The sequence below is a fragment of the Hylobates moloch genome, unplaced genomic scaffold, assembly GCF_009828535.3.
Source record: "Hylobates moloch isolate HMO894 unplaced genomic scaffold, HMol_V3 SCAFFOLD_8, whole genome shotgun sequence".
Classification (NCBI taxonomy): Eukaryota; Metazoa; Chordata; class Mammalia; order Primates; family Hylobatidae; genus Hylobates; species Hylobates moloch.
Genome location: NW_026652283.1, coordinates 96,230,795 through 96,258,740, shown reverse-complemented (window position 1 = coordinate 96,258,740; position 27,946 = coordinate 96,230,795). Strand labels below are relative to the sequence as shown.

General features: G+C 43.0%; 1 protein-coding gene across 1 annotated transcript in view; it reads left to right on the top strand.

Moving 5' to 3' along the window:
- The window catches only part of CRTAP (cartilage associated protein), a 26,535-nt gene extending 7,367 nt beyond the window's left edge, over positions 1 to 19,168 (top strand). Inside the window, exons 3-7 of the mRNA XM_032162204.2 lie at positions 451 to 622; positions 6,020 to 6,148; positions 8,620 to 8,765; positions 10,266 to 10,349; positions 18,387 to 19,168. Coding sequence (XP_032018095.1) covers positions 451 to 622; positions 6,020 to 6,148; positions 8,620 to 8,765; positions 10,266 to 10,349; positions 18,387 to 18,440 — 585 coding nt within the window. The 3' untranslated portion in view covers positions 18,441 to 19,168. The remainder of the gene's footprint in view (positions 1 to 450; positions 623 to 6,019; positions 6,149 to 8,619; positions 8,766 to 10,265; positions 10,350 to 18,386) is intronic.
- The last annotated feature ends 8,778 nt before the right edge of the window (positions 19,169 to 27,946 follow it).

Genomic DNA, 27,946 nt, shown 5'->3' with positions numbered 1-27,946 from the left:
ATATTTATCAATTTTAAGTGTATAATGCAGTAAGTTTTGACAAATACATCCAGTCCTGTAACTGCCACCATAGTCACGACATAGAATATTTTCATCACCCCTGAACAATTTCCTCTTGTCCTTTTGTAGTCAAGTTTTTGCTGTAACCCCTGACTTCTGGCAGCCGCTGGTCTGATCTCTGTTGTAGTTTTCCCATTTTCCTTGATTCAGATTATTATCAAGGGCCTGCTACTTTTTGAATTGAACTAAATAAGAAATGTACCCATCATAAGCAAAGTAGAAAAATCTAGATATAAAGTAACTCACTAATTGACTTCTTTAAGGGTCAGTGTGGCTTCTTCAGAGCTAATGAGAGCGAGCTTGGTGGTGGTCTTGGTTCCTTTTGAGATTTCATGACTGTCTCCCTTCACGCCCAAGAGTGAGCTTCACTGGCTTCTCCATGCCTTTCAGAGCCTGTTTATCCGAGCAGTGCGGGCATACAACGGTGAGAACTGGAGAACATCCATCACAGACATGGAGCTGGCCCTTCCCGACTTCTTCAAAGCCTTTTACGAGTGTCTCGCGGCCTGCGAGGGTTCCAGGGAGATCAAGGACTTCAAGGATTTCTACCTTTCCATAGCAGGTTGGTGGTAGGTCAACAGGCTCGCTACTCCCATGGAATAATCTTCCTTAGATGTCTGCTCTCTGCCTGCATGCCTTCTAGATGCCTGGAGTGGCCTCTGAGGAATTTTTGAGCATACCTATTAATGGGTAACTGAGGGTAGTCACCACCTGCATAGATAAACCTTTGACTTGGCAGGGGCTTCTAGTGAAATCACTGAGAGAAGATTCAAGCACAGGCCTGCCAAGGTAGAATTCTGTGTCTGCTCTACTTGCTTACAGATTTCCTACAGTCATTTTGAAAAATAAAAATGGGCCCAGGAGCACCTCACTGACTCACATTACTGAGATAACTTTGATGATGGCAATTTTCCAACACATACAAAGCTAGAGTGAACCTTTAAGTGGCCATCACTAAGGTAGCTTTCTGAAATTTTCTTTTCTGATTATAAAACAATGTGTGCTCATTACAGGAAGTTTGGAAAATACAGAAAGGAAAAATGAAGAGAGGAAGAAAACGTAAAACTCTACACATAGGTAGCCCAGATTTCTCTATAGTGCCTAGACATTTCCCAAGTGCCTTTACTGGGCAGCATCACTCCAGAAACTGGGAAATGGCTAAGGGAAGCTCTTTCCGAAAGTGGTTTGAGAGCACTGATCCTAGAACTGTGCCTTCCTGAAAGCGCTAGATAAGTAAAATCTGGACTGTACCTTGGATAAAGGTATCATGTCTATGTACTTGTTAAATAAGTCTGGGAATGGGCTGAGCACTGCGTCTCCCTCTTGAAGAATCATTGTGCACGTTAATGGTTAAAGGCCCTTAGAAATCCTGCAGTAGAGAAGCTCTTTTAAAGTTATTGAATCTAGAGTTTTCGGTTTTGTTTTTTTTTTCAGTCATTTTTTATTCGTTAATCTCTTTCTGCAAAGTAGGTTTTTTTTGTTTTTGCCTTAAGAAAACTTTTTGTTATGGAAAATTTCAAAACATATACAAAAAACAGAGAGAAGAGTAAATAAACCACCATGTACCCATGACCCAACTTCACAATTGTCAACTCATGGCCACTTGAGCTTCATCTAATTCCCACCTACTTTTCCTCTCATGTTATTTTGAAGCTAATTCCAGATGCCATATTATTTCATTTGTAATATTTCAGTATATACCTTTAGAAGGTAAGGACTCTTTGTTTTTTAAACATAACACCAAACTGTTACCCCTGTAAGAATTTTAACAATCATTTTTTGATCTCATCATTAAATACCTAAACAGTGTCCCAATCGTTTCAGAAATGTCATAAATACATGTGTGTGCCTTTAATTTACCATTTGTTTGAATCAGGATCCAAATAAGGTCCGTCCATTGCAATGGGTTATCTCTTGAAAATTTTTATTGTGGTAAAATATATGTAATATGAACTTTATTATTTTAGCCATTGTTCAATGTACACTCCAGTGGCATTGACTACATTCACATGATTGTGCAACCATCAGCACCATCCGTCTCTGGAAGTTTTTATGTTTCCCCGAATTGAAACTCTGTATGCAGTAACTCCCCATATCCCCTTCCCCCCAGCCACTGGCAGTGACCTTTCTACTTTCTGTCTTTGTGAATTTGACTACTCTAGATACATCACATAAGTGGAGTCATACAGTATTTGCCTTTTTGTGACTGGCTCATTTCACTTGGCATAATGTCCTGAAGTTTCATCCGTATTGTAGCAAGTTGGTTATCTTTTACGGCTCGTTTAATCCATAGGTTCTTCCGCCATATCTTTTCCCCTTTGCTGTTGAAGAACCTGCATTTTTTGTCCCATAGAGATTCCCACGGTCTGGGTTTTGCTGACTGTATCCCCATATTCCTCTGTCTTCTGTATTTCTTGTAAATCGATAATTGGATGTAGAAGCTTGAACACGCTCGGTTTGATTTTGTTTTGGGGTTTTAAATTTTGGTAGGAGTCAGCTGCTTCATAGTTGATGCTGAGTTCTTTCATCAGGAGGCACATAATGTCTGCAGTCTCTCTCCATCTATCTTTGATATAGCAAAGATATATATGTATTGTAAATCAAAGAGTATCTGAGACAAGTCTCAATTTAGACAGTTTATTTTGCCAAGTTAAGAATGTACTTGTGACACAGCCTCAGGAGGTCCTAACAACATATGCCCAAGGTACTCAGGGCATAGTTTGGTTTTATACATTTTAGGGAGACATGAGACATCAATCAATATATGTAAGACGTACATTGCTTCAGTCCAGAAAGGCAGGACAACCCGAAGTGGGAGGGGGTTTCCAGGTCATAGGTAGGTGACAGACAAATGGTTGCATTCTTTTGAGTTTCTGATTAGCCTTTCACTGAATACACAATTTACAGGAATAGTCACTTATGCTTTAGTCTGGCTTAGTGAAACAACAGAGCAAAGGAAACAACCGTATATACATTTGTTCCATGTGAGCAGAGGGATGACTTTGAGTACTGCCCATCCTTTGTTCACAAAAACTTCCTTGTGGGCAAATTATAAGAGAGGTTTGTGGCTTTTTTTTTTTAAATTTTTGTAGCTATCTTATTTAGGAATAGGATGGGAAACAGGTTTGTCCTACGTAGTTCCCAGCTTGACTTTTCCCTTTGGCTTAGTGATTTTGGAGTCCTGAGATTTATTTTCCTCTCACAGTATAGATATATAGATATTTAGAGTTTCTTTAGTTTTTATTTTTAAATAATTTCAAACTTGTAGAGAAGTTGGAAGAATCGTACAAAGAACTCTCATGTACACCTTACCTAGATTCACCAATTTGTAACATTCATTGTGCCACATTTACTTTATTGTTCTCTCCATGTGTGCTGTGGGTATAATTATTATCGTTATTATTTTATTTATTTATTTATTTATTTATTTATTTATTTATTTATTTTTTGACATGGAGTTTCCCTCTTGTTGCCCAGGCTGAAGTGCAACAGCGCAATCTCAGCTCACTGCAACCTCTGCCCCGTAGGTTCAAGTGATTCTCCTGCCTCAGCCTCCCGAGTAGCCGGGATTACAGGCATGCACCAACACGTCTGGCTAATTTTTATATTTTTAGTAGAGACGGGGTTTCACCACGTTGGCCAGGCTGGTCTTGAACTCCTGACCTTAGGTGATCCACCCACCTCAGCCTCCCAAAGTGCTAGGAGTACAGGCGTGAGCCACCACACCCGGCCTATTATATTTTATTTTTGAGACTGAGTCTTGCTCTGTTGCCCAGGCTGGAGTGCAGTGGCGTGATCTTGGCTCACTGCAACCTCTGCCTGCCGGGTTGAAGCAATTCTCCTGTCTCAGCCTCCTGAGTAGCTGGGACTACTGGCAGGCGCCACCACACCTGGCTAATTTTTTGTATTTTTAGTAGAGACAGGGTTTTGCTGTGTTGGCCAGGCTGGTTTCAAACTCCTGACCCCAAGTGATCCGCCTGCCTTGCCCTCCCAAAGTGCTGGGATTATAGGCTTGAGCCACTGCACCCGGCTCTGTATAATTATTTTTATTTCAGAACTATTTGGAAGTATGTTGCACATGCATTATTACTCTTTACCCCATAATACTTCAGTTTATTTCCTAAGAACAATAATATTATCTAAATATCCATAGTAATTAAATTCAGGAAACTTAATATACTAGATACAATGCTTGTATTCAATCTGTAGTTCATATTCTCATTTTGTTAGTTGTCACAATGATGTTCTTTCTAGCACCTTTTTTTTTCCTGGTACAGGTTCCAGTTCAGAATCATGCTTCCTATTTGTCATCTTCCTTTAGAGTTCCTTAATCTGGAACAATCCTTTGGCCTTTGTCTTTTTATGCCAATGATATTTTTAAAGAATATAGGTTAATTACTTTGTAAACATTCCTCATTTGGCTTTCTATGATGTGTCTTCACAGTTACATTCAGGTTGTGTATTTTTGGCTGGACCGCTATATAAATGTCCTCCTCAGGATATCACGTCAAGATATGTAGGATGTTTGTTTGCAGCCTTATTGTTGATGTTAATTTTTTGTTGGTGGTGGTAGTAAGTATGTAAGGCTTTTTTGTTGGTGATGGCAGTAAGTATGGAGGTGTGCTTTCAAAGTCAACCAAAGTGGAATTAATAGTTAAAAGAGTAAATGTTTCTGTAAATTAATTTTAGTGTTTTAAGGTATCATTTCGTACTTCCTACCAGCAATGTTTGAAAGTGCCTGTTCTTCCACAGTCTTACTTACAAAATGTGTGCAACCCTCCTGGAGTCTTTTGCTTCTAGCTGCATAAAGGGAGAAAAGGGAGGGAGCCAAGGATCATGTGGGAGGTTTTAGGGATTAAGCCTAGAAGTAGCATTCCTTAATTGTTACTCTCAACATGTCATTGGCCATGACTAATCATATGGCCCCAACCTAGCTGCATGGGAAATGTAGTCTTTGACTATATTTAGGTTTACCTTACTGTCTTTCAAAGGCTGTGTAGATTCTATTATTTTTTTTTATTATTATTATTTTTTGAGACAGAGTCTCGCTCTGTCGCCCAGGCTGGAGTGCAGTGGCGCAATCTCGGCTCACTGCAAGCTCCGCCTCCCGGGTTCACGCCATTCTCCTGCCTCAGCCTCTCCGAGTAGGTGGGACTACAGGCGCCCGCCACCACGCCCGGCTAATTTTTTTGTATTTTTAGTAGAGACGGGGTTTCACCGTGGTCTCGATCTCCTGACCTCGTGATCCGCCCGCCTCGGCCTCCCAAAGTGCTGGGATTACAAGCGTGAGCCACCGCGCCCGTCCGATTCTATTATTTTTATATACTGTAATTTATTAATCCTCATCCTATTGATTGGCATTTAGGTACTTACAAGTTTGTTTGTTTGTTGTTATAAACAGTGTTTATGTATGCCTATGTCTAAAGAAAATTTCCTGGAAGTAGACAGCTGAGTTGGAAAATATGTGTATTTTAACCTTTGATAAATTTTGCCAAATTGTTCTCCAAAAAGTTTGTTCCTGTTTTACTTCCATCAACAGAGTATGAGAGTAGTGACCTCGTGGCGCAGTGGTAGCGCGTCTGACTCCAGAGTATGAGAGTATAAGTTTCACTGTTCTCTTCTTAATACTACATTATGAATTTGTAAAAATTTTGCAATTTAGTAGTTTAAATTATTTTGGGGGTAATTGTATTTCTTAATTACAAAAGAGGTGTCGCATCTCTCACAATGTTTTTTAGACATTTTAATAATTTCTGTTAATATCATTTGGCCATTTATATAGTGGATGTTCATCTTTTTCATATTGATTTGAAACAACTTTGTATGTTAAAGATTTTCAGCTCCTTGTAGGTGTCACAAATATTTTTATTTTAACTTTTTCATTTGGGCAGGAGGCAGAAGTAGCATATTAAGAAAGTAATGGATGCACTGCTCTGAAAATTTGTATGTTTTGTTTCAGATCATTATGTAGAAGTTCTGGAATGCAAAATACAGTGTGAAGAGAACCTCACCCCAGTTATAGGAGGCTATCCGGTTGAGAAATTTGTGGCTACCATGTATCATTACTTGCAGTTTGCCTATTATAAGTGTAAGTAATCTTCTGTGACATCTTGGGTGAAGCGCTTAGTCCTTCTAAGACTGTAAAATAGAGGTGATAACTCTTAGCTATGGTTGCTGAGAGTTCATCGAGGTCACACTGACAACCTTGGTGCCATGCTTTGCACAAAAAGGCAGCATGGCTTAGTGATTCAGGGCAGAGCCTGTTACCACACTGTCTGGGTTCAATTTCAGCCTTATCACTTACTAGCTTCTCTGTGCTTTGGTTTCCTCATTGTGAATAGAGATTGTAGTACTAACCTCATAGGATTGTCCTGAGGAGTAAATGAGTTAATAGATGTGAAATGTCTGGGGTATTCCCACACTGGCACATAACAAACTGTGTGTTTGTTTTTGTTATCATTATTTCCCTTCCTCCTCATCACTACCTTTACTTTTCGGACTGTTAGAATTTCTTTTCTTTTCTTTTTTCTTTCTTTCTTTTCTTTTCTTTTTTTTTTTTTTTTCTTTTTTTTGAGACAGTCTTGCTCTGTTGCCCAGGCTGGAGTGCAGTGGTGTGATCTTGACTCACTGCAACCTCTGCCTCCCAGGTTCAAGTGATGCCTCTTCCTCAGCCTCCTGAGTAGCTGGGATTACAGGCATGCGCCACCACGCCCAGCTAATTTTTTGTATTTTTAGTAGAGATGTGGTTTCACTGTGTTGGCTAGGCTGGTCTTGAACTCCTGACCTCAAGTGATCCACCCACTTCAGCCTCCCAAAGTGCTGGGATTACAGGTGTGAGCCACTGCGCCTGTCCTGTTAGTTTCATACTAGCTGGTCCTCCCTTGATCTGAAATGGGAGTTTCTCAATCAGAACATTCTAGTGGACAATGGGAAGCAAACATGGGAGAGAAGGAAGTTCAGGGTTAGACTTCAGAGCCTGTGTGTTTCACCTTTTCCTCCTCTCCCTTTGCCTGACTTTGCCAAGTGCCACTTATTTGCAGTGTGTCCCTTGGCAGTTCAGTTCCAAGCACAGAAGAATTATTAGGGACAGTGGCAGCAGGACTTCTTCTGCCCTAATGAAATGCCAGAGTCTAGCGGTTGCAGGTTTCTGGCTAGAATAGATCCCCTGGGTTGCTTCTTCACACTTGGGAGTGGCTGGTCTCAGGGTGCCTTGGGAAGAGTGAGAGAGGTGATCTTGGCTTTAGCCCTCCTTTCCCACTGTGGTAATTGTGTTTTTTGTTGGGTTTCCTCTTTATCTCACCTCCCATCCTCTTCAGAACACAGTAAGCCTTGCACCCTGAAGGGCAGAAAAAGAAAATATATTATGTAAATATAAAAAGCCATAAGGTCTTCTAGCTCACTGAGCATGGCTTAGTTCTAAATGTATAAAGCTAGAACACTAGGAATTTAGAAGTGTTCTGGATGCATCCGGGCTCTGGCATCTCCCTGGCCCTCTGAAATCCTCACATGCCCTGAAAATCACCCTGCATATCAGAAACTGGCAAAGACTTATCAACACTGGTGGACTGAGGCCTCTAGCTATGCTTGCTGCTTCCCAGGAAATCTGCTTTTGGGGATCAACAGTATGAATGAAGTGTACTTGCTGAAATGAGCTTCCTGAAAATCAGCCCCATTTTGAGTTTTTTCTAGACCACCTACCATACGACATTGCTTGAGGGCAGGTGGTAGTATTTATATTTGAAGAGTAAATGCCCCTAAGGGCTGGCTTTAAAGTAGTCATTACAGGAAACAGCCACTGGGTGGCACAATTTATTCATACCCAAGCTTTGGCTACTCCGGCCAACCACAGCTTTAGCAAAGGTACTGTTGTGTAAATTAGAGTGGAATGTGCCAGAATAAATACCAGGGGCTTGTGTCTCATCATCTGCTCCTCATCCTGCACTCCCAAGACAAATCCCAAGCCCTGCAAAATCCCTATGCTGAAGGTACTGTCACAGGTGGGCAACACCAAGCAGAGAGGCTGGAGGTGTGAGTTCTATCCTCAGGAGGTGGCAAAACTAGGTGACTTTCCAAATCCCCTCCAACCTAGAGGCTCCACCATCCTTTGGGTTTTCCAAGTCTGGTTTAGCTGTAGGGGAGCTAACCTAGATCTGGAGACTGTGGTCTTATCCAGATGGGATCCAGACACTCTGGGCCCCAGATGAGAAACCTGTTTGCTGAGCACATCCTCCCTGTCTCCCTCAGCCCCAGGACAATCCAGCTTTTTCCAGCTGCTTCCAGGGACCTGAGACAAGCTTGGGTCACCAGAGCTGGAGGTGGAACATAGGCATTTCTCCATAGGCATGTGCCTAACTAGAACTAAGTTTCAAGCCTGGCCTCCAGGCTGCTGTGGAGACCCCATCTGTGGCCTGCCCACCCAGGGCTGCCAGTCGGCCCCAGGCTCTCTGAAGAAGGACTCTGGAGAAGGGGCTGGTTCATATGACCTTTTTGTTGAGAAGCAGAGAAATTATAGGGCGTGGTTTGCTGATTTCTTCATTTGTCTTTTCTTCCCAACCCCAGTGAACAACCTGAAGAATGCAGCCCCCTGTGCAGTCAGCTACCTGCTCTTTGATCAGAATGACAAGGTCATGCAGCAGAACCTGGTGTATTACCAGTACCACAGGGACACTTGGGGCCTCTCGGATGAGCACTTCCAGCCCAGACCTGTAAGTCTGGTGCACCACACCTTTCCTTTTCTCTTCATTCTCGCCTTCCGGAGACTACCTCGTGCCTTAAGAGAAAGGGTTATTTTGGAAATAAAGGGGCTGGGCGTGGTGACTCATGCCTGTAATCCCAGCACTTTGGGAGGCCGAGGCGGGTGGATCATGATGTCAGGAGTTTGAGACCAGCCTGGCCAACACAGTGAAACCCCATCTCTACTAAACATATAAAAATTAGCCAGGCGTAGTGGCACGTGGCTGTAGTCCCAGCTACTTGGAAGGCTGAGGCAGAAGAATCGCTTGAACCTGGGAGGCAGAGGTTGCGGTGAGCCGAGATTGTGCCAAAAAAAGGAAATAAAGGAAAAGTCATTTTTTTCTGTAATTTTGTGCATGTGTGTGTTTTAACATTTTACTGCTTCATTCTGATTTCTGAATCTGTAAAAACTCTACAACTTTCAAACATTACAGAAATATTTTACTTTGAAAACAAAATTCTCTCATAACCCTACACCTTCTTTCTCTCTCGGAAAACAAAATTCTCTCATAATCCTACACCTTCTCTCTCTCTCTCTCTATCTTTTTTTTTTTGTTTGTTTTTGAGACAGAGTCTTGCTCTGTCACCCAGGCTAGAGTGTAGTGGCGTGATCTCGGCCCACTGCATCCTCTGCCTCCTGGGTTCAAGCGATTCTCTTGCCTTAGCCTCCTGAGTAGCTGGGATTACAGGCATGCACCAACACATCAGGCTAATTTTTGTAGTTTTAGTAGAGACGGGGTTTCGCTGGGCTAGTCTCGAACTCCTGGCCTCAGGTGATCTGCCCACCTCAGCCTTTCAAAGTGCTGGGATTACAGGCGTGAGCCACTGCGCCCAGCCTGTGCCATCTCTTTATCTCCTGCTTTAAAGGTATATATTTACTCATATATATAGTAAATATTTGTTTATTTTAATAAAGACAAGATCATATTTACATAGTTTTACAACTTTTTGCAACTTTCTTTGTCTTTCCAACAATTTGTCCTGAATATTTCTCCATGTCACATCCATGTATCATCTTAATTATTATCCTTTAACAGCTCCCTGGTAGTCTCTTTTGTGGATGGACCATCATTTAATTCCCTTGATAGGCAAACTCACCACTTAGCATGTGTTGTCAGTGAACACCATTCATGATATATTACTTTAAAAAGATTTTTTCTAATTGATCTTTGCTCTTGTATTTTCATTGGGATTTCTATATGCCATCTTGATTTTCATAAATTTGTCTTCCACTGAGGGCTGGCCACTCTTTTTTAAAAATTGAGATATAATTTGTATAGGATAGAATTCACCTTTTTAAAGGGTACGATTCAGTGGTTGTTAGTATATTCAGGGTTGTACAGCCATTACCGCTATCTAATTTTAAACATTTTCATCACCTTAGAAAAAACCCCATATCCTGTTCCCCCCTCCTCCCAGTTCTAAGATGAAAAGGTTGGTCCTATAAACTGTTCTCTGTTGTGTTTGAACAGGAAGCAGTTCAGTTCTTTAATGTGACCACACTCCAGAAGGAGCTGTATGACTTTGCTAAGGAAAATATAATGGATGATGATGAGGTAAGTTTTCATGCTTAGCACATGTCTGGTGGCTAAGAGAAAATATTACTCACATCTTTGCTAAAATCACTGGAAGGCCGAGTCCTCCCTGAAGTAAGAAACAGAGGGGGCCTTCAGAAAGACAGTTCCAGTGGGTGTTTCAATGACAGTCAGAATGCTGGCATGGGAAAGAGCGGCTTTCTAGGAAACCTAGGCAGGAGTGCCACATTTCCTGATAGTGAAACGGGTGTGGAGCGACGCTCCAGGAATTCACAGTGGTCATTCTTCATCTTTTCACTTTATATAAAAATGGTGAATTTTTAATTGCTCAGCACTCTGAAGAGACATGGATACTCCCACCCCAATTTTTCTACTAGACTATTGCTATCATTATTTTTTCTAAATTACATCTTTACTGTAAGCATTTTGTCATTCTCTAGAATTGCTTGAAATTCCTGATTCCACCTTACTCAGCTGACCCCTTTTCTGACCCCGACTCAACTGGTTATGGAGTGGTCATTTTGTGGTGGGGCAGCCTGGTCACAGAAAAGCCATCATTGGCGGTAGTATTTAGAGTATTTGTTTGGAACAAACTGGAAAAGGCTTACTGAGAAAGCTGGGGACTTGTCAGCTACTGGAGCTCGAAGAGAGCTGTGAGCTTGCTCTGGTCTGATCCTTCGCCTTATAGATGAGGAGCACGCGGCCAGCAAGTTTCCTGAGCCTCCAGGTCTGGTCTTCCCGTACCCCAGTTTTAGGTGAAGTACCTCTGAATAAGACATCTTCATGGAATTTGTTTTCTGTCTACAAATATGTATGGGATGAACTCATCACTGGCATTAAACAACTGAGTCTCAGTTCTTTATCTATGAAATGGGAATAATAATACTGCCCTCCCAGGGTTGTGAGAATAAAATACTGTGTTGCATGTGGAAATGCTTTCTAAACTGGAAAATGATGTACATGCCTGTGTCTTGGGTTGGGTATCCTTGAAGCAGAGCCTGAGACAGGATCCCAAGATGCCACGGGGCCATTCCCCCATTCCCTAAAGGAAGGAACACTGGCCAGATACCAACAAGATTGGCCACTGTGGTTTGGAAAGTATAGCAGAGGCTGGGTGTAGTGGCTCATGCCTGTGATCCCAGCATTTGGGAGGCCAAAGCAGGTGATAGCTTGAGACCAGGAGTTCAAGACCAGCCTGGGCAACATGGTGAAACCTCGTCTCTACAAAAAATACAAAAAAATTAGCTGGGTGTGATGGAGTACACCTGTAGTCCTAGCTACTTGGGAGGCTGAAGGAGTCTGGCGAGGTTGAGGCTGATATTGCGCTATTGCACCCCAGACTCAGCAATTGGAGTAAGACCCTGCCTCAAAAAAAAAAAAAAAAAAAAGGAAAGTATAGAAAAATATATTTAGAAAAGGTAAGAGGAGTTCCCAGTTATCTAGAAGCAAGCTAATATGGATATTTTGGTATGTATCTTTCCATTTTTTAATTATTAAAGGAAAATTTTTATAGTTTTAAATTCATGTTTTTCTGTATATTTATTACAAACTCAGCTATAATTATGTCTCATGAATTTTTCACTTTATAGTATTATATGGGCAGTTTCTCTTGTTATATTTTTCTAAAACAGCTTTATTTAGATATTATTCACATACAATGAAATTCTCCTTTTTAAAGTATACAATTCAGGGGTACTTGTTATATCCACAAGATTTTGCATCCATCACTGTTATTTAACTTTAGAACATTTTTATTGCCCCCAAAAGAAACTCCATAGCTAAGTCACTTCCCATTTCTCTCTGGGCCAACGTTCTCACTCCTGCCTCCACCTCCAGCCCCTGGAAGACTCTAATATACTTTCTGTTTCTGTGGATTTGCCTTTTGTGGACATTTAATATAAATGGAAATATAGGGTATGTGGTCTTTTGTAACTGGCTTCTTTCACTGAGCATATGTTTTCAAAGTTCAGCCATGTTGAACATGTTGCCTGTAAAATTTCCTTTGTACTACCAAGTAATATTCTTCTGTTGGATATACCACATTCTGTTTATCCATTCTTCAGTTGATGGATGTTTGGGTTGGTTCCACATTTTGGCTATTTTGAATAATGATGCTACGACCATTTGTGTACAAATTTTTGTTTGAACATAAGCTTTCCAGTTTTTTATACCTAGGAGTATATACATAGGTATTGTGTTAGGCCATTTTTGCATCACTGTAAAGAAATACCTGGCTGGGTGCGGTGGTTCATGCCTGTAATCCTAGCACTTTGGGAGGCCAAGGCAGGAGGATTGCTTGAGCCTAAGACTAGCCTGAGTAACATAGAGAGACTCTGTCTCTACAGAAAATTTAAAAGTTAGCTGGGCATGGTGGCACAGGAAGTGTGGCAACGGCATCTGCTTTGCTTCTGGTGAGGTCTCAGGAAGCTTATGGTCATGGCAAAGGGGGAGCTGGCGTATGTCACGTAGCAAGAGTATGCCACACTCTTTTAAACAACTAGATCTCGTGTGAACTCAGAGTGAGAACTCACTTATTATCATGAGGACAGCACCAAGACATTTTCAAGGCATCCGCCCACCTGACCCAAATACCTTCCACCAGGCCCCACTTCCAACACTGGAGATTACATTTCAACATGAGATTTGGAGGGGACAAATATCCAAACCATATCAGGTACATACCTAGGAATGGATTGCTGGGCCATATGGTAATGGTTTAACCTGCTGAAAAACTGCCAGACTGTTTTTCAAAGTGGCTGCACCATTTACATTCCCATCAGCAGTGTATGAGAGTTCCAACTTTGCAATGTCTTCAACAAAACTTAGTATTGTCTTTTTTATTAATAGCCATGCTAGTGGATGCAAGTAGTATTTCATTGTGGCTCTGATTTGCACTTTCTTTTGTTTTTCTTGTCTTTTTTTTTTTCTTTTTTGAGACAGAGTTTTGCTCTTGTTGCCCAGGCTGGAGTGTAATGGTGCGATCTTGGCTCACTGCAACCTCCGCCTCCCAGGTTCAAGCGATTCTCCTGCCTCAGCCACCCTAGTAGCTGGGATTACAGGCGTGCACCACCACACCCAGCTAATTTTTTGTATTGTTAGTTGAGATGGGGTTTCACTATGTTGGCCAGGCTGGTCTCGAACTCCTGACCTCAGGCGATCCACCTGCCTCAGCCTCCTAAAATGCTGGGATTACAGGCGTGAGCTACTACTGCACCTAGCTTGACTTGTACCTTCTTAGTGACTAATTATGTTGAGCATCCCTTCATGACTGGCCGTTTGTATATCTTTGAAGAAACATCTATTCAAATCTTTTGTCCACTTTAAAATTGTTACTTATCTTTTTATTATTGTGTTGTAGAAGTTCTTTAGATATTCTAGTTATAAGTTCCTTATCAGATATATGAATTTTAGATATTTTCTCACAATTTGTGGATTGTGTTTTCAGTTTCTAAATGGTGTCTTGAAGCACAAGTTTTCAAATTTGATGAAATTCAATTTATCTGTTCTTTCTTTTGTTGCTTTTGTATTATGTGTCATATCCAAGAAACCATTGCCTAATCCAAGGTCACAAAGATTTACTCCTGATTTTTACTCCTATGATTTTTATAGTTTTAACTCCTGCATTTAAATTTACAACCCATTTGAGTTAATTTTATGTATGATATTAGGAAGAGGTCTAGTTTCATTCTCTTGAATGTGAATAGCCAGTTGTTGTAGCACTATTTGTTGAAAAGACTTTTTCACCATTGAATCGTCTTGGTACCCTTTGAAAGAAATCAGTTGACCATAAATGTGAGAGTTATTTTCCAGACTCTCAGTCTATACCACTCATATTGATTTCTATCCTTAAAGTTAGTACTACACTGTCTTCATTACTATAGCTTTTTTTTAAATTACGTGGACTTTCAACCGAGATTAGATTACTGTAGCTTTATATTACATTTTGAAATTTGAAGTGCGAGTCCTCCAACATTGTTCTTCTTTTCCAAGATGATTTTGGCTATTTTGGGTCCTTTACATTTTCATATGAATTATAGGTTTAGCTTTTCAGTTTTTGCAAAAGGCAGCTGGGATTTTTTTTATAGGAATTTCACTGAACCCATAAATCTCTTTGGGTAGTATTGGCATCTTAATATTGTCTTCTGATCCATGAACATGAGAAGTCTTTCCACTTATTTGGATTTTTAAAAAAATTATTTCACAGTGTTTTCTTATTTTATTATTCCTAAACATTCTATTCTTTTTTTAAAAATTAAAATAAATTCTTTCCAACCCCCAGTATTCAAGCATTTTATTCTTTTTGATGCTGTTATAAATGAAATTGTTTTCTTATTTTCATTTTTGGGCATATTCTAAAAGAATAGAAATACAATAGATTTTGTGTATTGATTCTGCAAACTTGCTGAACTTATTTATTAGTTTGTATGTGTATGTGTATTATTTTTCTTGCCTAATTGTTCTAGTTAAAACTTCTAGTACTATGTTGAATAGAAGCAGAGAGAGTGGACCTGGCACAGGGGCTCATTCCTCTAATCCCAGCACTTGGGGAGGCTGAGGCAGGAGGATCACTTGAACCCAGGAGTTTGAGACCAGCCTGGGCAACATAGCAAGACCCCATCTCTACAAAAAATAAAAAAATTAGGCCAAGTGTGGTGGCTCATGTCTGTAATCCCAGCACTCTGAGAGGCTGAGGTGGGCAGATCACCCGAGGTTGGGAGTTTAAGACTAGCTTGGCCAATCGATTGAAACCTTGCTTTACTAAAAATACAAAAAAATTAGCTGGGCGTGGTGGCACATGCCTGTAATCCCAGCTACCCAGGAGACTGAGGCACGAGAATCGCTTGTACCCAGGAGGTGGAGGTTGCAGTGAGTCGAGATCATACCATTGTACTCTAGCCTGGGTGGCACAGTGAGACACTGTCTAAAAAAAAAGAAATTAGCTAAGTATGATGGTGTACATCTGTAATCTTAGCCACTCAGGAGGCTAAAGTGGGAGGATTGCTGGAGCTCAGGAGTGGGAGGGTACAGTGAGCCATAAGCATGCCACTGCACACTAGGCTGGCTGACAGAGCAAGACCCTGTCTCTCTGGAAAAAAAAAAGAAGTGGAGAGAGTGAACATCTTGTCTTGTTCCCAATCTTAAAAGGAAAAAGCATACAGTCTTTCAGCATTAAATGTGAAAATATGTTATTAGCTGTGGGTTTTTTGTAGGTGCCCTTTATTAGGTTGAGGAAGTTCTATTTTTAATTCGTTGAATGTTGTTTTTTTTTTTTTGAGACAGAGTTTCACTCTTGTTGCCTAGGCTGGAGTGCAGTGGTGTGATCTCTGCTCACTGCAACCTCCGCCTCCCGGGTTCAAGTGATTCTCCTGCCTCGCCCTCCCAAGTAGCTGGAATTACAGGCATGTGCCACCACACTCGGGTAATTTTTCTATATTTAGTAGAGACGGGGTTTCACCATGTTGGCCAGTCCGGTCCCAAACTCCTGACCTCAGGTGATCCACTTGCCTTGGCCTCCCAAAGTGCTGGGATTACAGGTGTGAGCCACCATGCCCAGCCTGAATGTTTTTATCATGAATTTGTGTTGAATTTTGTCAAATGTTTTTCCTGCATCTATTGAGATGGTCACGAGTTTTGTTGCCCTTGTTAATATTCATTGTAAACATGACTTTTTTGTGACTAATATTACATGATATAGATAATTTTTAGAAATATAGCCTTTTTGTAGGCATTTAGTTTGCTTCCAACTTTTTGCTTTTACAAATAGCATAGCAGGGACTAAATTGTTTACTTCTTCTCTAATTGTTTCCTTAGAAAAAATTCCCAGTGGTGAAATTCCTGGTCTAAGGCTGTGAACATTTTCAAGACTTCTGATGTACAAGAACAACATATATAGAAAGCAAATCATAGATATTAGAACACGAAGAGATTTTTCACATGATTCAGTAAAGCTCTCTTATGTCACAGATAAGGAAACAAATTCAGAAAGATAGAGTGGCTTGCTCATAGTCACACAGAGGGTTAGTAATCATCTAATGAACATGCTGAGCTTATTGCAGGCTTTAAAATTCCTAGGATTCTTGGATTTGGCACTTTCAAGATAAAAGGACTTTGTTGAAGGTTCTGGAGTAGTTTGCTTATTAATTGAGGCTTTAGAATTGTGAAAGAACTAATCCATCTCTAAAGAATGAACCATTTTCTTACTATATACCAAATTATGGCAAGTAATACTTTGAAGTGAAAATATAACCAAAATCATCAAATTCTTAGTTAGTCCTTCCACTTTCCAAAGGACATAATACTACTTTGAAACAAAGCATCAGTACACTTTAGTTGCTGATAAGTGTGGCATTCTTCCTTATTATCTTTCTGGTGTTGAAATGTGTATAAGCACTCCTGAAAGTCTACACACTGGCTCAGAATTTTGCAGAGGTTTATTACAGTTTCAGAAACTTTAAAACAGGCTGAAATAGATGCTTCAGGTTTCAAGTTCTGAAGGTTGTTTGCTTCAGAAAAGTCCAAAAGAAATAGAATACAATTTGTTGGAAGGATTTATTGAGGGAGTGCGCTCAGGTGGGAACGGAATGAGGGTCAGAGGAAGGAGCTCAACAAATACATGGTCTCAGCTGGAGTCAAGCTTCGCCTGCTCCCATGGGGGACTCTGGAGCATGAATTGCACCACGGAGTTGTTCCTGCCTTTTGTAGTCCCCCTTATCAGTCTGTCATTCGTTCTTCGTTGCCAGGAAGGGCTGGTGTGTAACCTCCCTGTCAAGACTGCTGTTTTTGTTTGTTTTTTTTTGGCCAAAGGCAATTGCCCAGAGAAGGGGCAGCTGCTAGCCATTAGCAAGCAGTCTGTGCTGCCTCAGGCACTTATTACTAGTGAGCTAAAAGCAAACAATACCATCATCCCACAAGTCACAACAGACACACAGCAGGATATAGTAACTCCCTAAGCAGAAGTCATAGCTATACACGTAATCCCTCTACTATGCTATGTTTTCCTTTTGGGGTCTAGAAAGCAACTGAAAAACAATTTTTCCAAGCTGTAGTGTCTACAATTTGAGTTTCTAATCTCAAGCATGACATGGAAGTATTTGATGATAATACTAAGACCCCCATTTCTGTCTCATGTACTTGATAGGTTTTCCAGTTATTCCCAAATGCTGCAAGATTTTTATAAATTTCTCTGTGTTAAAACATCAAAAAGAGCCAACAGGCTCTTGGCCTGGGATGGTGAGCTCAGTGAAGAAGGTCGAGTTTTAGCAGGGTTGGTGGGGTCAGTCTATGTTGACTCTTACGGAAGGGGCCTCAGCCTTGGTCATTCACTCATTCTCTGCAGAAAAGAGAATGGGTGTCATCAGCTGGTGGTCCAGGAGGGTTATAGAAGAGAAGTCAATGTGGAGAAAGAAATTGGGAAGGGTGCTGGGCTGCTTCAAGTTGAAGTGTAAGGCCGATTGCAGAAGGAGGGAGCAGGTGAGCTCCTGGTACTGACACTGGACAAGTGGATCCCACTATCCCTGTGTGTCTCTCCTGTAAGAGGAGTGATTGCTTCAGTCACACCAGCAGTATGTGTGCAAGCACTCAATCATTCATCCTTCAACACATTTATTGAGCGCCTTCTGTGTGCTGGACTCTGGGGAAGAAAAATCAACCCAGGCCCCTGGTCCTTGAGAAGTTTGTGTTCTGGTGGTCAAGGCAGAAAGGGAACAGATAGAAAATGTTCCTGTGGGAGACCTGCACACATGAGAGGGGAGGAAGGGGAGTAGGCAGAGATGCACACAGGAGGGGCACTTGGTAGAGCTGTTCACAGGCTGGGCTGTCCGCCTCACACAGCATGTTGGCAGATCTCACAGAGCACTTGATACCAAGTTCAAATGGAGTGGAAGCCGAGGTCCCCTCCACAGGGAGAAATCAGGTCCTCTGGGCCCCAGACCAGCAGACAAAACCTGTTTCAGCCAAAGCAGACAGTGGCGATGGCCTCTCAGGATACTGTTTCTGCTCATCAGCACTTTTAAAAGTCCAATAGCCCATTTAATAAAGTTGTCCTGTTGTCTCTTACAGGGAGAAGTTGTGGAATACGTGGATGACCTCCTGGAACTGGAGGAGACCAGTTAGCCCACAGCAACCAAAGAGACTTCCTCTTGACGTTCAGGAAACACAGATTCTTTGTCCTTTTCCCAACAGCCCAGGCTGTTGATACCTCAGAGCCTTCTCTTTACTCTCCAAAGTGAAAGGGAAGCCCCCGTCTCTCTCACTACATGTCACCAGGGGTAAGCCTGCCTTTCCCATCTTCACACCTGCCACCTCATGTTCACACCTATCTTTCTCACCTTTTTTTTTGAGATGGAGACTCGCTCTGTCGCCCAGGCTGGAGTGCAATGGCACGTTCTTGGCTCACTGCAACCTCTGCCTCCTGGGTTCAAGCGATTCTCCTGCCTCAGCCTCCCGAGTACCTGGGATTACAGGCATGTGCCACCATGCCCGGCTAATTTTGTATTTTTAGTAGAGACGGGGTTTTGCCATGTTGACTAGGCTGGTCTCGAACTCTTGACTTCAGATGATCCACCTGCCTTGGCCTCCCACAGTGCTGGGATTACAGGCATGAGCCACCATGCCCGGCTTCTCTCACCTTTACACCTGTCTTCTTATCCTCACATCTGTTTTCACACTTTCATCCCTGTCTTCCTCATGTTCACACTTGTCTTCCCCACGTTCATACCTGCCTTTCTTACCATTTTGGTTTGAAGGGCAGTCTTCTCTGGCTTGTTTTTTTGTTTTTCCCAGAAAATCAGTATTATTTTTTAAATAAGAAAAACATTCCTAAAAGATGATAATTGTGAAAACCTCCTTTGGCTTGTTTGCTTTTCCAGGTTTTAGTCTCCTTTCTCCCCATCTGGGAAAGATGGTGGAAGACAAAGGCTAAATTTCTCCAGCCTTACAATGGTCTTCACTTGGTCTGACTTGTACCAATTCTAGCACCCACTGAAAAACGTAGAGAGTGTTGAGTACAGAAATGTGGCTTTTGCCCCACTTTGCATCTCCAAAATTACAACGGTTGGCCAATCCCATTTGAGGACAATGCTTAGTTATAAGTCTCCGAGTTGGAAAAGGAAGAAAGCCAGAGCTGCCTAGTTTCATTCATTCTTTCAGTAAGTATTTATTGAGTACCTACTGTGTGCTAGGCATTGACCTGGGAACTAGAGATACTTCACAGAATAACAAGGAAAGTTCCCTGTGCTCATGGAGCTTACATTCTACAGGGGGAAAGAGATAGCCAATACATAGGAACAAATTTATACAAGGTATCATATAGTGATAATTGCTGTGGAGAAAAATAAAGCAGGGGAGGGAGTAAGCAGCTGCAGTTTTAAATGGGGCCTCACTGGGAATGTGACATTGAGCAGAGATGTTAGGGAAGTGGATCCTGGACAAGGCATTCCAGGCAGAGGAACAGGATGTGCAGTGCCCCAAAGTGAGAACTTGCTCTACGTGGTCAGGAAAGAGCAGGGAGACCAAGCAGAGTCGTGGGCAGGGGGAGAATGGAAGGAGAGGCGGCTGGGGAGGACAGGTGCTGGAGGGCCTTGGCTTCTGCTGAGTGAGATGGGAACCACTGGAGGGTTTGAACAGAGGAGTGCCTTGATTGATTTATATTTTGCAAGGGTCATTCTAGCTGCCGTATTGTAAAAAACTTCAGTGGACAAGGGCAGAAGGAAGAGGGAAGACCTGTTAGGAACTACTGCAAGGTTCCAGGCTTGGGCCTGGGCCACAGCAACAGCAGTGGTCAAATATCTAGATTTATTTTGAAAAGAGCCAATAGGATTTGCCGAGAGTTTGAATGTGGAGTGTAAGAGAAAGAAGCGTTAATGATGACATTAAGGTTTTTGGCCTGAATAGCAGGAAAGATGGAGTTACCAGTTACTGAAATAGGGAAGGATGGGCTGGGTAAATAAGGAATTTGGTGCAAAGCAGGCTGGCTGTGGTTGGAATGGGAGGTTCTGGCTGCAAATCAAAGTGGAGAGTTTTCTCAGGTCAGGTCTGCAGCAGAGCTCGAGACAGGGATCTGAATGCACTGGGTTTATTGTGGGGGGTGCTCTCAGAAGGAACCTGCAAAAGCCTTTATCAGTCATTTATTGGCTGTGAGAAGTTCTCTGGGAGTGTGGGTACATTTGAAGGCAAGTGGCTTCAGTTGAGGGCAAGTCTCTGGAAAAGAGGCTGTATAGGCATCTGGCAGCTACCATGCATGGTAGTGTGTTGGAGGTGGGGGTCCTGGGCACTGGCTGTGTGAAGGGATCTGGCAGGGCACCACAGCGCCCCCTACTGAACCATCAGCATGTCAGTGGCATTTAAAGCCATGCTGCTGGAGGGGCCACTGAGATTGTCTCTGAGTATTACTGAGAAGCAACAGAAAAGAGCTATGGATGGAGCCCTTGGGCTCTCTGGGAAATGGGAAATCAGCCAAAGGACTGAGAAGGAGTTACCTTAAAGTCAGAGAAAACCAAGAGAGTGTGGTGTTCTGGAAGCTGAGCTTTCTTTATTCAACGTCATTCCCTTCTCCAAATAAGCCACTTGTGTAGTTGGGCCCCTCCAGGGTTGAAGGCAAGAGGAGAAAGGCACAGCGTTTGGGAAACAAGACTTTTCCTGCAATAGCCTGGGAAGGAATAAAAGGATAGAGTGTTTGGGATTTTGTCTAATGGTGATTAATTGGGGTGGAACACTCACACATTGTGCTTTTTCTGGGCTTCCCTTATCCCCCAGAACACTCTACCAACCTCGGGGAACTCGGGCACATCCTTCTGTTTCTCCTTCAGCTCTATCCTGCTTCCCTCATCCCTTCTGACACCACGTCCTCACTCAGCTGCACAGGAATCCCTGCATCAGGTTCTCCTTTGAGGGTACCCAACCCAGGACAGTCCCCTACCACTTCTGTCCTGGGCTGAAGTTGCCCATGTCCACAAAGTCTGTACTCCCAGCGGGGGTGTTTGGCCCGAGGAGTCAGTGTTATTACTGATGGATGCACCGTGTCCACAGCAGCCCCCCAATCCCAGCGATGCGTCAGATCTTACGTGGCTTCCTGCTGGGGGAGATGGCCTTCACCCACGGGATGCCGGGTTCTCCTTTCTTTCCTCACCCCACCCTTTACTCCACCAGAGAAACTTCCTTTTGAACTCAGTGGGGAAGAGGGTGATGAAGCAGGACTAGAAAGTAGTGGGGGACCCAGCAAGTGGACGCCCTGCTCCGGGATTCCTGAGTCTGTAAATAGTGTGCCCAGCAGCTGTGAACTCTCCCCTTATAGCCCCCGGCTGCAGGGTCCTTCCCAGCTGTGTGAGAAAATGAAAGCCGATGTCCACAGGGACCCAGGCTGGGTTGGGTGTTGTGACTCACTCCACCTCTGTGCCCTGCAGAGGTACTGTTGGGTCCTTGTCTTGTGAGCCTGGGGTGAGCTTTCTGTACATGATGTTGTTCCACATATGGGTTGAGTTGGCATGGTGGGGGGGGGTCCTCGTTCACTCTCTGAAGTTGGCCTCCTTTCACTGGGGATTGAAAAGCACCTCCACCCCTACCCTAGTGATGTCCCCTGAGGACCCGGGTGATAGTACAGTCAATATTGTCAGTACTTTGCTTTGATTGAAGGCTGTGGAGCTGAGTTACCAAAATTTCTATTTCAAAGGAAACCAAACCTTAAAAAAAAAAAAAAAAAAAAGTGGGCTGGGTCTTCCAAACCTACCATGAAACCCTGATGTGCAGGCTGCACTCAATGACCTCAACCCAACACCTCCCTGAGTGTGTTTCTTGGAAGAGCCTAGAAGATTCCTGGATTGAGACCCCATTGGTTCAGCCTCAGTCTGGCCCGTCTTGAAAAAAACAAACACATTTGTAAGCTTTGTGGGAGCTTCCAGGCCCGCTCTAAGATGCTTCGCTTGTCCTTTGACCCATTAGCATGGAGCTCAGTGGTTGCTGTTTGGTTCTGCAGGCTGGTGGGGAGGCCGCCCATCATGGTGGGGCATCTGTCCAGCCCCCTTGCCACTCAGGGCATCCAAGCAGGACGCACCCGCTGGGAAGGGTCTAAAGGTACTCCTTGTGGCCACTGCTACTGTTCACACTTGACTTGTGGAGAAGTGAAGGGCTGAGGGGAGGTTTGTGTACACCCATGTATTTAAAAGTGACTGACTGATTGAAACGAGCACATACCGACATATGCAACATACTAATATCTTCCTGATTTTCGAGACTTTCTAATTACTACAACTAACCTGTTGTGCTCACCTCTGGAATTCAGAAAGAGCCACTGCGAGCACTGACCACAAGGGCTGCCTTAGGAAGGAAATGTGTGCTTTCAGGAGTTCTTATTAGGGGAATTTTAAGAGCACAAAAATTTTATTGAACCCACCTTAGTGGCAAACAGAAAATGATTTGTTAGATTGTCAGTGGGAAGGGGTTTATTATGACTGCTGGTGGAATAAACAGTGACCAGTCTCTGCCAACATTTATGGAAATAACGTTTCTAAGTTTTAAATGTGAGCTGTAAACCGAAGCTACTTCAGTTAAAAAAAATCAATACTTAAACTGTAGGGAAAAGGTGGATTGGTGCCAGAGAAAACATTATTTAATAGTGTCGGAACATGGAACTGCAACACAGTTTGTAGCAAGGCACTGAGAAAAACCCACAACTAATCCTTCATCGCAGCTGTCTGAACTCTTGATCATCTGCCATCCCCCAAACAGTGACTTCTTTTTTTCTGGTGACTCCAAGCCTGAATGACCTAGTGTGGAGAGTTTAAACTATGTACAAGGGAGGAAAGAAAAAAAGGAAAGGAACCTTAAGTAAGCCTCAGCCAAAGGTTTTATGCATGGACTTCCTGTGCCTGCCCCCAGGGGCAAGACTGATCCCCATGCCTGTGCCCATGACATCTCCCTGAAAGAGAAGACACCATGACAGCCTGGCTTTGCCTTGACTGACCCACTGCTACCCCAGAAATAAGAATCAAGAGCAGCCATCGTTATCCTTAGAGTGTTTTCCGTCTAGGGCCGGCGCGTGAGCAGCCACATATCCTGGCACTTGACACTGTCCCCACACAAATAGCTGGCTTTCGTTGCTTGTTGAATGAATGAGTGAGTTGGCTCTATATCCTCTTGGAGCTGGCAGGTAAGATATTAGTGCCTCATTTTACGAGAAGAGAAGAGGAAGGACTTAAGCAATTTGGCCGACAGATACAAGATAGATTCCAGAGTTTTATCTCCCACTTTAGGGTGGCAGCCAGTAGGCCAAACTCCAAAGACCGTTGCTGATGTCTTTTTCTGCCTCCCCTCTTTGGGTTAGTGTGGTATGTACAAGCTCACTCTTGTTGAAAATTAGAAAATAGTTGAAAACAAAAGCTTTCTGTTTTTTTAAATCACATTAAATGTTTTACTTTGCTTATTCTCTATTATTCTATCCACTGGACGGGGATGTCTTCACCACATTCTAGAAGCTATGTTGTAATGAGCTCTGTTTTCTCAGGCCTGTGAAATTTCTGACATTCATCTAACAAAGTAGAAACTTCAAGGCCCGGGACTCCTGGATCTCATGCAGGAGAAGTGGTCTTTGCTAGCCATGAGCCAAGAGCTGGCTGAGGTCCTGTCAGTGGTCCTTGCTAGCCATGAGCCAAGAGCTGGCTGAGGTCCTGTCAGTGGTCCTTGCTAGCCATGAGCCAAGAGCTGGCTGAGGTCCTGTCAGGCAGTAGAGGCTCATGCCTTTCCCCAGGAAGATTGTCTTTCAGAGGAGATCTGGAATCCCACTAGGAAAAGCATTTGGAATCTGTTTCAAACAGGGACCCAAAGCATCTTCAGGCGTGACTGTCAACAGCAACTATGCTCCATGCATGCCACTAAAGGGCAGGCAGGAGAAAGAAGAGTAGAATGAGGCAGGTGGAAAGAGTGAGGAACCAGCCAGCACAAAAAGAAGTCCACGTTATGGAGAGTTGCAACAGCTGTCTGAAGAAGAGGTGGAGGACATGCAGGTCAGCCCAAGAATTCCAGAGGATATGGTGAAAAAATCTGGACTGAGGAGGAGAGGAGGTGTAGGGAATGAGAGTTGAGTGTTGATGGATGTCTTAGGTCAGGATCCTTTGAAGCAAGGGAAGTGATGGGGTGCTCTTAAGGGGTGTGAGAGAAGCAGGAAGGAGCTAGTAAGGATGTGTCTTCAGTTGGAGACTGGCTTCAGCTTGATCTCATGGGAGCTCTGGGGCATGAATCATATTGGAGTTGGTCCCATCTTGAGGCAAGGAGACCAGCCTTTTGCATTCCCATGAGAGCTGGTCATTGGTTATAGGCTGCCCTAGCAGAGTATAAGGTGGTCTAACTTCCTGGGTGAGGGAACTCCCAATAGGCCAAGGGCAATTCTCTGTGTTGGAAGCGTGCACTTACGTGCTTATGAGCATTTTAACAGCCAACACTCAGGGCAGCTGGAAGACAGGTTCACCTACCTAGCAAAGGGGACCTGGGAGGGGCATCAACAATGTCTACAACATTGGAAGGCTTGGGAGGCATGGATCTGTGGTGGTCATGGATGTGAAAATGGACGTAAGGCAGATGGGATTGGTGCTGATGGTGTCTGAGCTGGATTTGCTAGTTGCCCTTCATATCTCTTCCAACATGCCCCTCCAACATGCCCGGTGTCCCAGAAGCCTGATCTCTATGGTTCCATTGCCTGGGCTTCTTCACCCTCTGATTTCCAGTTGCCACTGGGACATGCCAACAAGAGATGGCAGGGTGAGACAAGGTCTGGGTCCTTAAAATCTTTGCTTCCTCCAGGCCACAGTTGGACACTGGCTGCATTCTCTTTGATGCCAGATCCCTTGTCCTGCAGGGCCTTTTCTATTGCTGAGCTCTTGCTGGGTTCCCTAACAGGTCCCCACCATCCCTTGATGGTTCCCCTAACTCTCCCCACACCTTTGTGAACGGTCCCTTCAGCTAACCCTCTAATTACTCCTTTGAGTGTCCTGTGAGTTAGGGGAAAGGGGATAATCAGTTCTCTCTTAGGCCAGTGCTTCTCAAGCTTTACCATTCATGCCCACCACCTGAGCATCCTTCTGTACTTCCAACAAGCTCACAGTGCCTGTGCTGCTGGGGCAGGAGCCACACTTTGAATAGCGAGGTCCTGGGCGTTTCGTTGCAGTGAAGTGAGTGGTCTCTGGTTGGGGCAAGGAAGAGGGAAGTAGGGAGGGAGGAGGGGCAAGGAAGAGGGAAGTAGGGAGGGAGGAGGGGCAAGAGTGCCACAAACTTCCCTAAAATCCTGCTGTAGGAGGTAACATAGCTGAGAGTTAGGTTTAGAAAGGGCAGTCTTAGATCTTAGATATAGCAAGTATTAAGACATTATTTTCAAGATTACTAGAGATTTTTTTTTTTTTTTTGAGATGGAGCCTTGCTCTGTACCCTAGGCTGGAGTGCAGTGGCATGATCTCAGCTCACTGCAACCTCCGCCTCCCAGGTTCAAGCAATTCTCCTGTCTGAGCCTCCCGGGTAGCTGGTACCACAAGCGTGCTACCACGCCCGGCTAATTTTTGTATTTTTAGTAGAGAAAAGGTTTCACCATGTTGGCCAGGCTAGTCTTGAACTCCTGACCTCAAGTGATCTGCCTACCTCAGCCTCCCAGAGTGCTGGGATTACCAGTGTGAGCCACTGTGCCCAGCGAGAATTTTTTTTTTTTTTTAACCATGGTGCAGTAGCCTAGAAATAAAATGCATTCAGCAACTGTTGGGGCAATAATTATTTATTTTAAATATCTCAGAAGCTTTGTGTTAATAGAACCCCCTCCCCCAATTTTCATGAGCATTAAACATTCATCATTCTCAAAACATGCATGACATACAATTTAGATTTACAGTGTTTTAATCATTCCCTTTCAACATGCATTTTTAGATTCTATAACATTAATTTAGAGGATACCACACCAATAAGAACTTAAAAACTGAGGTGTTGGGTTTATTTCACAGTCCATGTCTACAAATAAAACATTTACCTGTATTAATAATTTGTAATAAATTTATTAATACGCTTGTATTAATATTGCCTATTTATTTGTTGGTATAAATCCAATGTTCTGGGTTATTCCACAATAATAGTTACTAACACAGTCCCAATGCTGAGACAGAGGTTATTTTATATAGTTAAAAATAGAAAAGTTATCTTGCAGTAGATTAGGATCTAATTTATGAATATATACAGTCTCTGGCTTTTATTATGTTTTGCTTTGGCTACATGCAGAAAGCATTTTATTCCTATTGTTCTTGACTTTGTCTGATGCATATGTATTCTAGTTGGTACCTTCAGGCTTTATTTTACCCAACTATGGGGACTAAGATCTTTGATTATGCTGCCTCTCTTTACAGCTACTTCGCCTATTACTTTTCCAAAGCTTGCTGAAAAGAGGTGGCAGGGTAGAAAACATGTTGCGAATTTTTTTTTTCCTTAGGTAAAACACCACCAACAATTTTTCAATCATAAAAAAGATCAGGATTTCCCTCTACCACACAAAAACACTTAGACTGCTATGGTGTCTCAAAATAAATGTGTTGCATTCATCATCTTTTACCACTGATAACTACTTCCAAGAAGGTGATTCATATTAGAAAAATATAATATGTTTCATTTCTGTGCCAACATACAGGAGACTATTGCAGGTGGCATTTAGGCAGCTTCAAATGCCACCTCAGCTGCACACAGCCATGCCTGACCTCCACACAACACACACCACATACTCATCTTCTGTGCCTTTAGGGCTTCAGCTGGCCTCGAAGTTCACATTTGAGGTTATTAGAAACCAACAGGCTCTCAAACTTGAGTGCACATCAAAATCACCTGGAAGGCTTGTTAAAAACAGACCTGGGCCCTACTCCCAGGGTTCCTGTTTCCTGAGTCCAGGGTGGGACTAGAGAATTTGCATCTCCAACAAATTCCCAGGTGATGCTGATGCTACTGGTCTGAAGACCACACTTTGAGAACCACTGCCATAAACCATCCTCGCTGAGCCACCCTAAGATGATTTAGATGCTATGAAATGGGTTACCCAACAGACAGGATGGATTCTGTTTCCACAGAGCTCCCAGTTTCCACATTAGAGAACAGATCGGCACAGATCATTTCATATTCTTTCACAGATTCTTCTGCTTCTCCATCAAGTATGTGCCCATACTTGATATCCTGGTGTTTGGCCCTCTGAAAACATTTCTTTTTTTTTTCTCCCTTGTCATTCTCTCTTACTGGAGTTCAGAGAAATGGTTAATCCTGAGAGAGGAAACCAAGGACTGAGTTTTGTTAGTCCTGGCAAAAATTCCAAGACATTCCTAGGCACAGACTGGTCAAGGACAACTAGGCCACTGCTTCTGAGAGGAAATGGTACTTACTGTTACAAAGCTAACTTTGTTTTTAAAAAATAATGGCAAATCCTTAACCATGAAAGATTGAAAATAAAATAAATGACAGGCTGTCCCACAGAATGGAGGGAACAGAGGGGGATGTGGTTTCTTCACTCCTCACCTCCCCCAACAAAATGTCAGTCTTAAATTCTCTCTAATTTCAAGAAACAATGAAAAAAGAAACCTCAACGCTTCTAGACTGTGTCCTGGCTCTTGGTTCATCTGCCC